Genomic DNA, 13,637 nt, shown 5'->3' with positions numbered 1-13,637 from the left:
CTCAACAAGAGATAGTAATAATCTTCTAATTGTGGAGACTAATGCTGATTTAATGTCATAGCTCAGGAAAAAAATGTGCAGGGTAAAAAGTTTCAAGTTGAAATGATGTGACAAACATTCCAGTTATTCAGGGCAGCATTCTGGGACTTTCTTTTTTGCTAAGATATAGTAATAATGAAACAGCAGCACTGCTAAAATTTGCATATAACTGTAGTTGAGAAAATCCTTTTCTTCATTTCTGCAATTTAGGATGATGTACACAACAAACTATCAAAAGCACATAACAAATGGATGCCTCATATATATGCTACCTTGAAATTGAAATAAAGCTCTTCAGATCCTTACAGGAGGAACTTTTAAAGAACAGATATATGGCACACAGAAATGTTAAGTCAGGATGCCAGATAGAATCTTCAAATTTTTTAATTGAATGTACTCACTTAGCATCTTCTTTCCCATCTTTGAGTTCATGCTCTTCTTGTTGAGTTGTCTTAGCTGGTTCAGTTGATTTTTCAGGTTTTGAAGGCTCAGGTGCTTTTGCAGATTCTGTATCTAGAAAAAAGGTTTTAATTTTAAAAAATGAAATTTAAAATAATTATTATGGTAATACTTTTGAAGGAATCACAGTCTGTCTGACATTATTTCTTCAGTAGATAAGCACTAAAAGACACAACTTCTGGGACCTGACCTCTGAAAAGTATCCTGCATAAATCTGTTTCATTGCTAACTGTAACTGCATGTTTATGATAAGTTCACCTTTTAGAATATGTAATTTACTTGTGGTTTTTAAACAGATTCATCAGTAGCCTGCTCAACAATGGTCAGTTCAGAGCTCTTCTGTATTTATGAGGGACAAGAAGTGATGCAGCAAGGTAGAGGACAGATAGATGTGTCCAGAAATGCCTTAAGAAATGCAGGAAGAAAAGTGAAGTGTAGCTAATTTTCTTATGAATAGAAATGCTAATAAAATTATCTATGCTTCAATGTTTGTACTGCATCAAAGATGATGCTTCTGCTGCCATGACAGTACGTTTGTCTAGTCTATTTCTTCATTTCTGTTACTAGTAACTTTTTTCAAGTCATCTAAGCAGGAAGTCTGTAGAGTTTGAAGCAAATGGCATGGTCTCTTGCCATTTGAGTGGCCTAAAATGATGCTTTCTTATAATTAGTCCCATATCTTTTAAACTTTCATGTTGAAAAATAATGCGATAGCTCTCATCAGTCTGACACTTTGCATAATGGAGGAACAAGCTCAGCCTTCACAAATATGATGATAGAGGAAAAACTTGGCAGCAAAACATAGCAACAAATAAATCAGGAGCCTGTGTATGGTATGTGCTATATTTTAAGTTTGAGAACAGCTCAAAGAAAATCAAAATTTGAATATTTTACATGGATAGTATAAAGTTACTTTCCTGATAGTTAAACTCCATATTTAGAGAGTTATTCCTTGAAGAGAAGCAAAAAATTCCAGCACTTGTTGCAGTTTCTGCTCCCTTTTGAATTCATGGTTTGTAGTTTACCAGTTCTCTCTGCCTTGTCTCCACAATCCAAAAAGCCAAGTACTCAATCAAGAGTGACAGCAAAGGTAATCTCAACATTTCTGTAATTACCTCACTTTGGGAATTTTCCTTGTTATAGTAGTTACTCCTAGCTGTATCTATAGGCTACATTCTGATACGAACAATTAGAGCAGTGAAATGGTGCTGAAAGAATGGCATTGAATTTATATCTGTCAGTCATTTGTCTGGCATATCTGGCAGATAAATTTCAAATTAGGTGATTAGGTGTATTGTGATCCACTGAAATTAATGTCAATAAGCAGCTTGAATAAAGTAGTTTGACTCATGGAGTTATTGTTCTGATTTGGTTTTATTCTAAAGCAATAAAACCAAACCAGTTATGAGATCCTAAAGTGTTTTGGGATTTTTTTTGGGGAAAAAAAAGAGAAAATCAGGGGACATTCAAGAGGGTTTTGTTAGAAGAACATTCTTCATTGAAACAAAATGCTGGTGTAGTTACACTGTTTAGTGTAACAGGCTCCTGAATAAGAAAATTCATCTTTGGAATGACAACATGTATGAGAAACAAAAAGCGCACAGTAAAAATACATGGTGCTTGCACACAAACACTCCCATGCAGAGGATAACAACTTCTAAGCTTGATAGATATTCTCAAGGTATTCAGTCTGATGTCTGAACCCACACTGACCATTAAATGCTGATTGCATCCAGACTGAAGGAAAACCTTGCAATCCCATGAATATTCCAAATTTTTACATACAAAGATTAATGAATTTCTAGCAGGGCTTATTTGCATTAATATTAGAATGTCAGGGCCGAGCACCACTAATAGCTGTGTGTCAAATTTTAATTTTTCCTTTCTGTGTGAAATTGAGAGGGCTGTCTGCATAGTCACATATTAAAAAAAAATAAACCCATTGCTCTTCACTTCTTGAATCTAGCTTGTAGTCTTCTAACTCTTGAAACCACGCCCAAAGGAATGTCCTTAAGAAGAGTGTGGGCATTTTAAGGAAAAATTAGACTACAGCTGTTGGTTTCCAGAATAGATAATGATCCAGCAGGTAGGTGGCAGGTTTGCAGGACAGCTTTGCATAACTTTGGTCATGGTAGAGAAATCATGAGTGAGAAAAAAGGCAGAATCTTACCAAGGCACCAACAATGAATGCAATTTTTGAAAACATTCAGATCCATGCTGACTCAACAAAATAATAGGTTTGAGTTTTTCTGAATTATTTGCATTCCCATTGTACTGGCATAGAGGTGGATGAAGTTCCCAATGCATTAGTGGTGGGAGTTGAGGAATGAAGCCCACTGGTGTCCACATATTCTAAATATTTGTCCTTCCTATAAGGATAATGTATTTTAAAACTGTATTGGGATAAATATTGCTGGTTCTACTTAAGGATGGAAGGGGAAAGTGACAGCTGTGGAAGTAGTACTTTGTGGAAAAAACACTGTTTAACAGAATCCCTCCAAATAAATCTGATTAAATTTATAAACCCACTGAAACCTTATCATACCAGTGATCTGCCTAGGACCCCAAGGAGCAAGGAGCAAGATGCAATTTATAAAACCCATTTGTTTACCTCTCTTAGGTAAGTTTTTAGTTATTAAGATATGAATAACTGTCAGCAGCTGGATAGTAGCAGTTTGAATACAAAACAGAAAAAGTGCTTTTGCTTAGCTATAGTTCAGGAAGGGAAGAATTTCTTTCCTAGAATTCCCAGCCAGCTCCACTGTCTTGCTCTAGCAGTCTGAACAGTATCACATCTATGCTTCCCCTCCCATCTCTACTGGTTGGATATACATAAATGTAGAACTTGTCATGGCTAGCAGTAACTAACATAAAAAGCAAGAATTTCCTGAGCTTCTTCTTTTGTCTGCTCAAAAGCACATTTTAGTTCAACTTAATCATCAACTGACATAATCTTATTTAACTTTGAATCCACAATATATATAGTTTTATAGAGTGATTCACAAAGCATTGACTCACTTTTATCTTCTATTTCATCTATGGAAGCAATATTTCCATCAGAACACCCACACATAATGTCTATTTCATATTAATTAAATATATATGGTCAAATACTTCCTTCTACTGTTAACTTCTTAGTAACTTTTACAAAAATATGGTAATTTTAAAACACACTGTTGCTAAAAACTACTATATGGTTGCATAATGATAGTGTAGTACTAATTATAGTTGAGTTGCTATGTATGTAATACAGTTGTAAATGTTACCACTCATTTCTGATGTTTATTACCAGGATCAGTGTAAGCAATGTTGATTTAAAGAACATTTAATGTTGGTCTTTTTAGTCCTTCAGTAATGAAAAATAATCCCGCAAATCTGATTGGCCTGAACTATCTTGCCCTGTTTTCCAATACTTGGCAGAAACACAGAAGAGAATTAGTCATGGTAGACAAAAAGACAAAGATAAAGGAATACTTTAGATTTCTTCTGTTGAATATATATTTGATGGTTACTTGAAAACTTTGTGTAGCTTGATGTTTGTGCTCTGTGCTGGTTTCAGCTGGAGCAGAGTTAATTTTCACCAGTGGCTGGTGCTGGATCTGGGCTGAACACAGGGCTGATAATACAGAGATGCTTTTGTTATTTCTAGGCAGGGCTTGCACAGGGGTGAGGAGACTGGGGATGCATGGAAGCCTGTGAAAGACATAGATGGAACAGCTGACCCAAACTGACCAAAGAGATATTCCAGGCCATACGATACTTTATATACTAACCATGCTGAGTATATAAACTAGGGGAAAGAAGTAGGAAGGAAGTTGGGAGTGATTGTATCCAACTTCCCAAGTAACTGTTGCACATGACTGGAACCCTGCTTTCCTGGAGATGGCTGTCAATGGGAATTGAATTAATTCCTTGTTTTGCTTTGTCTGTGTGCATGGCTTTTGCCTTTCCTAATAAACTGATAAAATACCTCAACCCACAAGTTTTCTAGCTTTTGTCCTTCTGATTCTCTCCCCAGTTCTGCTGGTCAGAGAGTTAGTAAGAGGCTGTGTGGGGCTTGGTTGCTTGCTGGGGTTAAACTGCAACATGCCTGCATGAAAACATAAATTTAATAAAATTAATTTATTATACAGTCAATGGTGCCAATTTTAATGGTTCATGGAAACACTCGAGGGTAGACAGCATTGTTTGAAACAGGAAAAGGTGTATAAAGACATGGTTAGAGTCTGCTAGTAGGAGGCAGAGTGACTAATGTTTGAGTAATCTGTTCTTTTTAGCAGTGATGTATTATCTGCCTTAGAAACATAATTTTAAGCACTTAAAATCAGTGATTTTTTTGACATTTCCTCTTTTTTGCAAAGTGTTAGACATTTCAAAATATGTTAGAAGTCTCAGATTGGCTTTTAAGTGGTATTGCCTGCAACGTAGCATAGAGAGCAGGTTGTCTTGAATAGCTGGAGTAAAGACTTGGCATTTGGAGCAATGGAATGGAAACAAGAGAACCAGTCTACAAACTCCATGTAAGGCTTGTGACATAGTTAGTCATTTGCCTGATTGTTCTTGCCTCATGGAGGTGCTCTTGAGCTATCCAAAATATCTAAAAATGGCTATAGGGTCTCAAAGATCTCAAGAGAGAATAACAACACAGAAAATCTGTGGATGAAGGAAAGAAAAGAATTCAGGTCTGACATTAGAAAATGCACACCTTTGTAATCTTCTTCTTCTGATATGAAAAATTAGAGCAATGAAATGGTGCTGCAAGCATGGCATTTCTTGAAGTAACATTTCTTAAACAAATGCTATGTGCAGGGAAAAAAAGTTCAGAAATCAACAGTGGTGAAATAAAAGATCAGCAAGTAGGTCCGTCTTAACCCTCAACTTCAGTGGCTAACAAAAATATTATTTGAGTTTATTTTCTATGAAAGAAAGATTGTATGAAGAAGTTGAGTTTGTTTTCCTAACATTTAGACATGTCACTCCTGTGAGAAATGAATATCTGAGAGGAGTTAAAAGACTTCACAACAGCAGAAGTGAATAAAGCTGATTAAACATATTCAAGTCCTTGGTAATCTTTGAAAAAATATTTTATTCTTTATATTATTTTATGGAAATAGTAGCTGCCTGTTTTCCAGTAATGAGTACCAGTGATGAGCATAAAGGATAAGGTGACAAGGAATAAAATTATTTCAAAGTCTCTATGGATTGGCAGGTTTAGTCTATTGGGCTGCAGCTGATAAAATCATGTACTTCATTTGTATTTTTTGAAATAAAAACCCCTTCTTTAAGTCTGGATTTCCTGGTGTTACAGGACAGGTCTTGTCTTGCTGCTTAAGAGCAATTTAGGAGTCAAATTCATAACAAGCCAAACAAAGGTTTTAGCAAGATTTCATGTTTAATTCAATTCACCCTTCTCAGAGTTTTAACTCAGTTGTAGTCCATGCAGAGTTAGTTGGTACCTAATTAACCAGAATTAGCCAAGATTTTGGTACCCTCAATAAATACATCTGCTTTATTTCTATCGCCAGGAAGGAAGAGCAACCATATTCTGTATATCAGCTAGTGATCAAGCCTCTCCTCTTGGCTCTGGGCCTATTTATTTGTGATAGCGTCAAATACATGTTGGGAGGGTTTTTTTACCCCCTTTTTAAAAGATTCAACAATTGTAATATAGATATATACTGAAATAAAAGTCCTTCATTCTTCCTGCATGGTTACTGTTTTGTTTAACTTCTAGGTTCATTCCATGATCCATGTGTAGGTCAGTTACATGCTCCATTCTAATTTCTCGGATTCCATAGGGTTTTGCTTTCTTTTCTGCACGATGGCCTAGAGGCTAGGATGGCTATAGAACTTCCTCCCACTGCTCTCTAGCCTAGGTTTTACACAGGTAGTTAGGTAGCTCTACAAGAGTGGGAGAGATTTGGGTTTGAACCCTCTTATTATGAAAGAGGCAAGGTATAACAGGTAGGCTAATATATCAGAGGGGACAGCTACCAACAGCTTCTGCTTTTACTTGTCTTCTTAGTGGAAAAGTTCCTCAAGTACCTGAACAGAAGAGGGAGTCTAGAGTGAATTATTGAAGCTCTTTTTGAGCAGCCCTCCCTCTGTGGGGCTGCACTGCTCACTTGAGATACTTTCCAAGCATCTAGGCTCTGAATATACTAAATATCACTGAACATTAACATGGTAATCTCCCCAAAGGGAGTAGAAGCACAATTCCAGCATGTATAGAAATACCTATGGTAGTTTTACTTTAGCTTTCTCAGTCAATTCCTACCAAGAACAAAGCAATGCCAATATGCATTTTAGTAAAAGCTGAATAATGTGACTGTGACTTTGGAAAACATCTTTGAGACACTTGTTTGTCTACCTTGAGCCAAGAATGACACAAGAACAGATGAGAGACCCAAAGCAAGAGGAGAAAAGAAGGGTTTTTAACAAAAGATTCTTTGGTTTTTATAGAGTGATATGATACATTCCACTTGATTGGCTAGTTGATAAAAAACATCTTTCTCACAAACAGTCCTTAAGAAGAACAGAAAAACAAGGTGGGAAAACACCACCTGTAGATTATTTATACTAACAAGTTGATCACATTCCTACAACTCCCTAAAAATCCTCACAAGGCACTGTGAGAAACGATTGCCGTTTCTCTCTCCCTGACCGGCTGGCATCCACACTTGTTGATTTAGTAGAAGATCAGAACCCAAAATATTGGAAACAGTCAAGTTTCTAGTAAGGGAAAAATGTAAAGATGAGGACAGACTTCAGAGAAATACTAAAATGTAGTTGAAAAGAATCAAACTGGAATTATATGTCAGGAGAACGAAAGAAATTATAAAACAGAGTGATAATGCAGTCAGCAGCTAGCAGGTGGAAGCTGGATATGTCCTTCTAAAGAGAGCACCAACAGAGCTATTGAACAGCAGTACGTAAAACAAGGGAAGCATTTGTATAGCCAGTCAATTATGGGACATGATAAATATGCAAAGAAATTATAGCAATTGGATTCAATATCACGGAGAACCTGTAATTAGGTGAATCACACCTTGTTAAGTACACAAAAAAATGCAGGGAATAAATAAAAAAAAATGAATCCATTATGGAACAAACTGACTAAGCACAGAGAATTAATTACAGAGTGAAGTAATTATGCAAAGAATTAATCATAAAGCAAGTTAGTGAGAGAGAGGGCAACTGAGGAGGCAGAAATAGGGCAATGAGTATACAACAAAGAAGCCAAAAATACCAGGGGTTCCTGGCTGACCTAAGTGGCCAAGTTTTAATCAAGCAGGCTACAATAGTACCTCCTGTTGGATTCTCATGTGTGCTGGAAACATTGTGCTGCTTTGTGAAATAGATAGAGAAAGGAAAAGTAATGGCTGGTTTTGGTGATATGAAAAGAAGGGGGTGAAGATAAGCTCCACTCAGTCTGTTGATTTGTATTTAGCACTATGGAATTGCAAACTGATACTATGATTACGGGTTTTTCTGGTCTATTTTATTTTGATTACACCAGAGAAAGTAACAAGAGGCTTTGGAGAGACTTTTCTCTAACACATTTGAAGTTCTCCATTTAGCTGATGTGCCTTAACTAATGTTGTTGCAGCTCTGGCTGTACTCCAAATTTGTACATACAGCATAAAATGCTTTCTCTAGTCTCTCATCCTCGGCTTACCCACACAAATTCTCATTTTCTTCTTCCAGAAGATTATCACACAATTTTGAGTCTGACACAATGTTCACAAAATTTTGCAGAAATTTATCTGGACCCTCCTGTGAACTGCTTTAGATTAGCTTCCATTTTCTGTCCAGAGATAAAGAAGTTCCTTATTTGGCTCAGCTGATAGGGACTTACATTCAGAGTGGTGAAAATCATAAGTTTCTTCTGAGGTGTGGTCCCTGTAAATTTTCTGGCTTGTACAGCCATTGTCTATCTAATTAATTAATACTCTTCATGTCTTGTCGCAGCTGTTTGAAAATGAGATTTGAAGTACCTTCCATAAGAATGGTAGATTTAAAAATATTCCCCAAAACACATAGACCCTAATGCTGTTATTAAAATTTCCTGAAGTAACTAATGGTGTAGTTGCTACTATTCCACCACCTATATTTTAGAAGGAAAAAAAGTAGTTGATTGTGCCAAACTATATCTTAATTAGTTATATTTATCTGTAAAATTAGATTAAGTTTTTACGGGAAACAAAAAAAATTTCTGTACTGATACTCGATTCTGTCATGAGGTAGTATCTGTGACTTGGTGTTGCTAAAAAAGCCAAATATTATATTTGGTTTTTCCATTGCTGCTACAGTTAATTCAGGTCAGACTTTGTTTTCTCCTAATTTCATGCTACAGCCATTATATAACAAGACAATTGCATTAAATGGACTTTGTTTAAAGTTTCATTACATGAGGAAACAAATTGTGACACTTGCTATGATTACACAAACACAAGTAAGGTTTATGAAAGTTTCCTTATAATCTTTTTCCAGTTGCTTCACTCTTATTTTTTATCACAAAAAGCAGGAGATTCCTCAGTCTTTGCTTTGCTGCTTCAGTGAAATGAACATGAACATGAGCTGCTCTCCTAAAGGAAAAGCATGAGGTGACAGGAAGACTGGACTCTGTTTTTCTCCAGAAGTGGAGGATGGAAAAGGAAAGGGCTGCACCACTCATGCTGTGACGGAGGGAGGAGGGGATATGGCCCGGCAGTGTTTGATGCTTCACCCATCCTGAGCCTTTATTTTGGTAGCAGGTATAAGCACTCATTCAGGCTCTGGTATGCACAAAACAGGCTTGGCTGCTGGAGGTGGGGGAAGAGGGGGGCAGGATATCCATGGCCAGTGGCCTCTGTCTCCAGAAACCAGCTGCTTAGGCAGAAAATTACCTCGTTTTACTGCCCTGAGTTCTAGGTTCCTGAGTACCAGTCCTGAATAGCTTCTGAACGGGGATGGCAAATATTTATAACAGCATTACTTTTTTTTTTAATTATTTTGATGTATTTTATCGGGGTTTTTTTGTTTGTTTGTTTGTTTGTTTTGTTTTGTTTTGTTTTGTTTTGTTTTGTTTTTGTTTGTAATGGCTGTTCAGTGAAATATTTGAATGTCAGATAGCTAAAAGTCTGTGTTATCTTTTCTTGTACCTCTTTATTTTCTGGTACCTCTTCTGGTGAGAAGAGTGACTAAAAGAGACATTAAAAATATGGTCTTTTTTGTTTTTTTTTTTTCTTAAGCCACTAAATACCTTTATTTTAAGATTTTTAAGGAGCCAAATTGCAGTAAGAGCACATAGAGCTTCCTAGACTAGCTGATCAGAAGGGGCAAGCTCATGAAGGCACTGTGTGCTTGAAAGCTTGTTGCCGTTTGTTATTGTTGGATGCTGTTCCTATATTTGTAACAAATCATTGGCCTGGGGTCAATGACAATTCAGACATCTTAATTTATCCCCCAAGAAAAAATAAGAGCTCCTGCCAGAGCACTTGGAAAACAACAGTTTCATTTACAATCCTATAGAGAATACATATACTATGTCCCAATAATCTTTGAAAACTCATAAATTACTGACCTTGTTGCTTTGGTTTAGGCTCTGCTTTATTATTGGCCTCTGCTTTCTGTGGCTCGTTTGTTGTTTTATTTTCATCCTTAAAAAAATACACAAGATTAGACACTGTAGATTGTCATTGTTCAGAATGATAAGGGTAGTTTGATGTCTGCAACATTTTTGTAGGAATTTGATTAAGCTGCCACACACTGACCATTGTTCCTGGGTGCTCTGTCTATTTGCAGATGGATTTGCCAAAGGACTTGTGATGGATGTTGAAATCAAACACTGGAATCTTCATATCCTTGGTGCAAACCCAGCTGCTCAGCTTAGAGTTTGCAGAGTTGTCTTGTTCAGCGCTGTCTCTCACAAGCCACTGTGCATCTCTGAGTTAGTCATGATTCTGCCTGAACCTTCTGTTGGGCTAACACACCTGGCATATTTTGAGCTACCTTAACACAATGACACATCTCAATCTCTACAAAATACTGAGATGGTATCAACTTTCACTGCAAAAAATTAACTTCCTCCCACACTTGCGGACTTAGATCCATTGACCAAATCCTTGTGTACCTATACCTTGACTCACCTCAGTTATAACAGAGTGGCCTTTGGAGGAAGGAGTGAGATGTGCATGGGGAGTCCTAGGCCTTCACAATACTATGTAACAGCATTGTGTTAATCAAGCCCATCAGCATTTGCTATCTCATGTAGAATGATTTTCCCTGGTGTGCAGCATGCTTATTAATAGAGAAGGGTGTTGGGTTGTATCAGCATATGGAAAAATTATGTGACATTAGTATCTTTCAGATCTTCATGCACTTTTTTTTCTTTTCCTTTCCTAGGTTAGTGACCTTCTTTTTGTTTGTGTTTCTGAGAATAAATGGGTTTGGTTTTTTGTGGTTTTTTTTTCCTATGAAAATATTTGTGTTTTCCTGTCTGTTTTTATTTGAAGAATCAGGCACTGAAGTTCTAATATACATATGTATAGAGAACTAAATTATAAAATTTATATACATATTTATATGTAAGCATATTAAAATAAATTCCAATCTTTGAGTATGCAAAGTCTGTACATACTCAAGGCTTTTGCATGATATTTTGTTGTAAAAGTTGTTTTCTTTGTTTCAGGCTCCCTCCTAATAGTATAAGTACATAAATTAGTGCATTAATCAGTATAGTAACCATTTACCAGATATTATGTACTTTCTTCTCTTTCTTCTTTACTCTTTAGATGGCATCTCCATGCAGGCAAGAAACGTCTTAATCCCTAATCCATTCATGTGCCTCCATTTTAGCAGAGTTTTGAAGTGTGTAGGCTGATGGTGATACAACCTGAATGTTGTGCTGATGTATGAAATTATTGTATGTATGAATTATCACCAAAAGACTAATCCTTGTCTCCAGTGAAACCTAAATAGATCTGTTTTACTAAAGTACCTTGCCAAGTGAGGTATCAGTCTGCACAGAACTAACCTTTCGACATCCAGGAGCTTTCTTCTTTCAAAACATTATTTTATTGACAGAAGAATACTGAACTATAAAAGCAGGAACAATGCCTGTAGATCTGCAGTATATAAAGGTTATTGAACATAGACATTTTTGCCATTTTTTTGTGGATGACAGTATGGATACACCAACTTACTTAAAATTAACTTTATAATGGATAGGTTTTGACTGTTTCAATAGGCGTGAATGATTAATAGTCTGAATGATTAATATCAGGCTGATATTAAAGAACCTTTGTCACTTCCATAATTATTTGGTGAAGCCATAAATTGCTGTCATTTTGTCTTGTAAAGTTTTGATTATGTAAAGTTGGAAAAAGCAAAAATGTTTTTTGGAAATTATTGGGAAAAGATAAAAGTTCAAAGGCAATGAGAGAAAAAGTACTTATCATTTTGCTCCTGTTTAAAATGTTTCATTATTAAATAGAAAACAATGAATTAACTTTAATGGTGAGGAAATAGTTTATAAAAATATAGACTGTAGACTAACATGACTTTATTTTTCCAAGAAGATTTACATTGTCAAAACCAAGCTGCAAAAAGGATTTCTTTAAAAAGCTACTAAATTACTTTGTCTTTCCAGTGTTTATCAGGAAGCAGGCTGATATATACCTGCATGACATTCTAATATTCAGAAAGGACACACTGACATTTCCTGCCAGAAGGAAACAAGATGCATAAAATATATCACCATATGTAAAGCAGCAGTACCTGTATCTCTAATTCTCCATTTGCAATGTTGATCACGACCTCTCATAAGCCTGTACTATTTCAGGTTATCCCTATTTGGAAAGCAGCTTTCAAAAGGAGAAAATTGTATTTTCTTCATAAAGAAAAGATGGTAGGGTATAAGAGAATGAAGAAATTTATTTCATTTTTCTAAATAAAGATTGATACCATATTCAGTAACTATATTTGAAATTCTAACCTTTGGTATTTACTTACATAAATACATTCTAAACAAAAATATACTATTAATGAGTCTGTAATAGACAAGAAAAACCATACCTGGCCTGTTGATGCCTTTGGTGGTGGAGGGGCACCTTCATTCTTGCAATCTGCTATCTCAGGTGCTAATTTTGGTCTAGAAAATACTGATTTTAGTTTTCTAAACATCTTGTCTCTTCAGCTCCCCTGAAGCCTCTATGACTCTTTTACCATGAACAGGTTTATAGCACATGTTTTCTTGCCATCAGTAATCAAGCCAATTAGACAGTTAATCAGGTTTAGGTCTGATTAGTGCCTTAGAGAAATTTCTTGCACAGTCTATTTCAGTGACATTTCTTTGGTCAACGTTAGCACTTTTTCTTTTTATCTTGTCGAGTAAGTTATTTGTAAGTTATTTTTAGTCTTAACCATTACACCATATACAGTTCCACTTTTCATGCAAGTCGTCAGAGGAGAGTGACTTTTTTTTTCTTTTTAGAATAAACCAGTTTCTAATCTTTTATGTATTGGATATTAAGTATTTAATTTATGTTTAGAGATAAGGTTTTAAGTTGTTATCATATCTGTAGTTTAGCCAGGAAATGAAAATATTTAATTAATAAATAACCAATAATACAATACCTGATGTCTCAAAAGGTTCAATTTCTTTGCAGTCCTGAGCTTGTTTTTAAGTGAATGACAATAAAAGGTCTTCTCTTGGGAGTTGTTTTGGCACCTTTATAATTTGTCTCTTTCTTCTTATTTGAAAACATGGAAAAAAAATTTGTCCTTCATTTTCTGATGTGCTTACAGGCAATACAATTTTTGGTGTCTCAGAATTTTGATGAGAATAAGTGTTAGGTGAGTGAATATCCTATAAATTAGCAAAACATAGTTTATAACTGCAACATGGTATTGAGATTCTATAGGCTTTGGGTCATCCTATATAATTCAGGTATGGTTTAGTTTATAGGTAAATTCAGTTTCAAGTATCTCTAATACCATGTAGATTAAGCTCCTGTTGGCAAGGATCTTTAAAAATTAATTGTCCCTTTTTATCCTTAATTTCACTTTATGTATTACTAGTCTATGCCTTCAATTTGAGCTTTGAATTTGAGTTAACAGCTAACAATTGATTTGTGCTGATCATCAAGGCTTCAAGA

The 13,637-nt window shown here is 35.7% G+C and overlaps 1 protein-coding gene across 1 annotated transcript in view; it reads right to left on the bottom strand.

Annotated features, from left to right (window-relative positions):
• The window catches only part of CNGB3 (cyclic nucleotide gated channel subunit beta 3), a 60,169-nt gene extending 47,506 nt beyond the window's left edge, over nucleotides 1–12,663 (bottom strand). Inside the window, exons 1-3 of the mRNA XM_054516246.1 lie at nucleotides 12,556–12,663; nucleotides 10,064–10,139; nucleotides 441–552 (exon numbers count right to left, since the gene is read on the bottom strand). Of these exons, the coding sequence (XP_054372221.1) occupies nucleotides 441–552; nucleotides 10,064–10,139; nucleotides 12,556–12,663 (296 nt within the window). The remainder of the gene's footprint in view (nucleotides 1–440; nucleotides 553–10,063; nucleotides 10,140–12,555) is intronic.
• Between the last annotated feature and the right edge of the window lie 974 nt (nucleotides 12,664–13,637).

This window comes from Molothrus ater, chromosome 1 (genome assembly GCF_012460135.2).
Source record: "Molothrus ater isolate BHLD 08-10-18 breed brown headed cowbird chromosome 1, BPBGC_Mater_1.1, whole genome shotgun sequence".
Lineage (NCBI taxonomy): Eukaryota > Metazoa > Chordata > Aves > Passeriformes > Icteridae > Molothrus > Molothrus ater.
This window is presented reverse-complemented; position numbering and strand designations above follow the sequence as displayed.